Below are 3040 nucleotides of genomic sequence, written 5' to 3'. Positions count from 1 at the left end.
ATTTAATAAACTCTTGTGCTATAAAATTTACATAGGTGTATTTCACATTAATTTTAATATATTAAATTTGAAATTTTTGTCACCCACATAGTGCTAACTAATTCAGGCAGAGTATTGGGAATATAGCACTATCATCAAAAGTTACAAAACATATACTTTGTAATTAATCAATACAAATTAGAAAAATGTATATATATATGATGTATCCATTACGTATATAAATGCAAATTATTGTACATACACTACAACAAAAACGCTTATTACCGGCGGAGAAAACCGCCGGCAATAGTCAGGAAAGCCACCGGTAATACTTTTACCGGCGGGCTCCGCCGGCAAAAATCCGCCAGTAAAAACCGGTCGGTAAAAGGTCGTTATTGCCGGCGGAACTAGCCTCCCGCCGGTAATAATATTATTCCCGGCGGATCCCGCCGGTAATAATTTGGTCGGAATCCATGTCTGACACATTATTGCCGGCGGTTTCCGCCGGTAATAACATATTTAAAAAAAATAATTATATTTATATATATATAAAAATATTGAAAAATGTTGTCGAAGATGATTAGCAGTGATTCACATGGCCAAGATTCATCTTGAACGATGGCTTGCTGAGAATCTAGACTCCATTCGACCTTCTTGAACGATGGCTTGCTGAGAATCCAGACTCCATTGGATTAAAGAGTAATAATGGCCAATCTCTTTTCAAAGAACGGAGTCCACTAAGATAGGCAGAGAGGAATCCGAATGGCTAAAAAAAAACAATAAAATAAAATTAAGTTTTGTTATATAAACAATAACATAATTATTTTCTTTATATAAATCTATAATAAAACAATATATAGACATACCCCCTTCGCTGTTACAGTTGCCGGCCACCGGAATATCTTCGGGAACGCCGGAAAACTCCACGGCAGAGAGCACTCGGCGGATTAGAAGAGAGAATCGGAAGAAAAAAAAATGGAGGAGAAGGAAATGGGGAAGGGGAATCGGGTTGCACAAATATATAGATTATTATTGCCGGCGGAGCCCGCTGGTAATAATCCGCCGGTAATAAATTGAAATATTTATTGCGCGGCAGTTTTGCCGCCTTAATAAATTCTTATTATTACCGGCGGGTTGTCCGCCGGTAATAATAAATTTCCCGCCGGTAATAATTAAATAATTTAAAAAAATAAAAATAAAAATAAAAACAGATTAATACCGGCGGACTACGTTTTCCGCCGGTAAAAATAGTATTAATACCGGCGGACTTTCTCCGCCGGTAATAATTCCGCCTGTAAAAATACTTTTTGTTGTAGTGATAACTCAACATGATATCCTCCAACCTTTAAAAGATAAACGGTGATTGCATTGATAAAATATAAAAGGTTAACTTATTAACCAGCGATCAACTTTCCCATAAAAAATGCTTGGACCATAAGTAGACATAAACATGTCAAAAATGAGGGAAAACTGGAGCCATATAAACAAGAGGACCGGAAGGGAAGCTAAAACAATGACTGAATTTCTAAGCCAAATTTGTGAGCCAACCATGATGAGAAGCGCAACAGAAAATGCTAATGTCATGCTTGCAAGTGATACGAAAAGTGTGGTAAGGCCTATCATCATTTTTGTGGGTAAGGATTTGAGAAAATCTTCTTCTGCGTAACGCGATGTTAAGATTGCTAGAAACATTAAGACTGAAGCCACAGAAGAAAAGAGTGATATGGCGTCTGATACGATAAAAATGTCGAATAGTTTGCGTCCTAAGAAAATAGGATAACCTGAATCTTGATTATTTCCTCCAGGCACAGTGAATGCTACGGCAAACATTACTGTAAAAACGAGAGCACCAACAACAGTTGAAGAAGAGGCTGTATCTTTCATCCATTCTTCTGCACGTTTCATCAACTCACTGTGGCTTTCTGTAAATAACTCTCGTGGTGTCTTCGATTTATCATTCTTACTTTCCAAACGGTCAGCTGTCATGACTCTCTCTACTTCCTACATTTGCTAATGATCGATAAGGATATATATATATATATATAATGTTATATATATATATACGTACGTACCTTAAACCATTGTAGTTCCCTTTGCATTTGTAAGGCTGCACCATGAATTTTATTAAGTTGGCTGGGTGGTGCCAATAGTCCCGCCATGTGTAACATATTGTTTCCACTGTTATCGGTCTCAGTAGCCATTGCTTGTTTAGAACCAAAGCCATGTAGGAGAGAAAATATTTTGGGCTGACGAATTTCGATAGCATGTATGAAAATGGTCGACCCCTTTTCATTCTGATGCCATATGAGTTCAGGAACCATTTGCAGCACGCTCACAAAAAACTCCACATTTCCTCTACCCGCTGCTTCATATAGTGCCTCACATAAGGAATCAACCATTTTTGGGTCCAAAGCTTTAATCTCTTTGGATATCAGATCCAGGAGTTCAAAGGAATGGTGGTGGACCAATTTCAAGTCATAAATTCTTCTTATTCCTAGATCAAATAATAACGATGAAGAAAACTTATATATGTAACTTCAGATATAATAATATTAATTTCTGTAGATTAAGCAATAGATTCATAACTTCAGATATAGTATGAATAGGTTTTCAAGACAGTTAGCTAAAAGCTTGAGGAGTTTTGAAGGTAGCAGATGCAATATACCTATATATACGACGTTAAATTATAGTTACTTAGCATATATATACATATATATATATATCAACGTAAATGATGCAAAATACATGAAAGTAATTCACGGTCAACTAAGAAGAATTAAAAAATTAAACCAAACAAATAACAATTAATTAATGTATAAGATTAGAGAAATAGTAATATGTATATGTACCCATATTTCTCTCATTTGTTTGGACATCATCATCTCGAACATCAATAGGAAAAGAGCAGTTGTTATGGTTGACTTGTTTATGTTGTGGATGTCTTTTCCTTCCCTGGGAAAGCTGCTCATGTTTTGGTATGCGTATACCTAAATATATATGAAATTTTGTTGGTAGTAATTACCAAATTAATTAAATTATGTGAATTAATTAAATTAAGGAA

General features: G+C 35.5%; 1 protein-coding gene across 1 annotated transcript; it reads right to left on the bottom strand.

The window, feature by feature from the left end:
• Positions 1 to 613: 613 nt before the first annotated feature.
• Positions 614 to 2466, bottom strand: LOC133795610 (uncharacterized). The gene is made up of 4 exons (XM_062233063.1): positions 2052 to 2466; positions 1379 to 1980; positions 1199 to 1271; positions 614 to 745 (listed from the first exon to the last, which is right to left on the bottom strand). The coding sequence occupies exons 1-4, from the start codon at positions 2376 to 2378 to the stop codon at positions 614 to 616; spliced, it is 1134 nt and encodes a 377-aa protein (XP_062089047.1). The 5' UTR covers positions 2379 to 2466.
• Positions 2467 to 3040: the final 574 nt, after the last annotated feature.

Source organism: Humulus lupulus, chromosome 8 (genome assembly GCF_963169125.1).
Source record: "Humulus lupulus chromosome 8, drHumLupu1.1, whole genome shotgun sequence".
NCBI lineage: Eukaryota > Viridiplantae > Streptophyta > Magnoliopsida > Rosales > Cannabaceae > Humulus > Humulus lupulus.
Note: the sequence above shows the minus strand (reverse complement) of the source record. Positions and strands in the feature narration are given on the sequence as shown.

Coding starts and splice junctions, on each gene's coding strand:
- LOC133795610 (XM_062233063.1), bottom strand. CDS start 2,378: ATGGTTGATTCCTTATGTGAGGCACTATATGAAGCAGCGGGTAGAGGA. Junction 1,272..1,378: donor TATGGGAAAGTTGATCGCTG/GTTAATAAGTTA, acceptor GTATTTTTACAG/GCGGAATTATTACCGGCGGA. Junction 746..1,198: donor GCGGAAAACGTAGTCCGCCG/GTATTAATCTGT, acceptor GTTTTTTTTTAG/CCATTCGGATTCCTCTCTGC.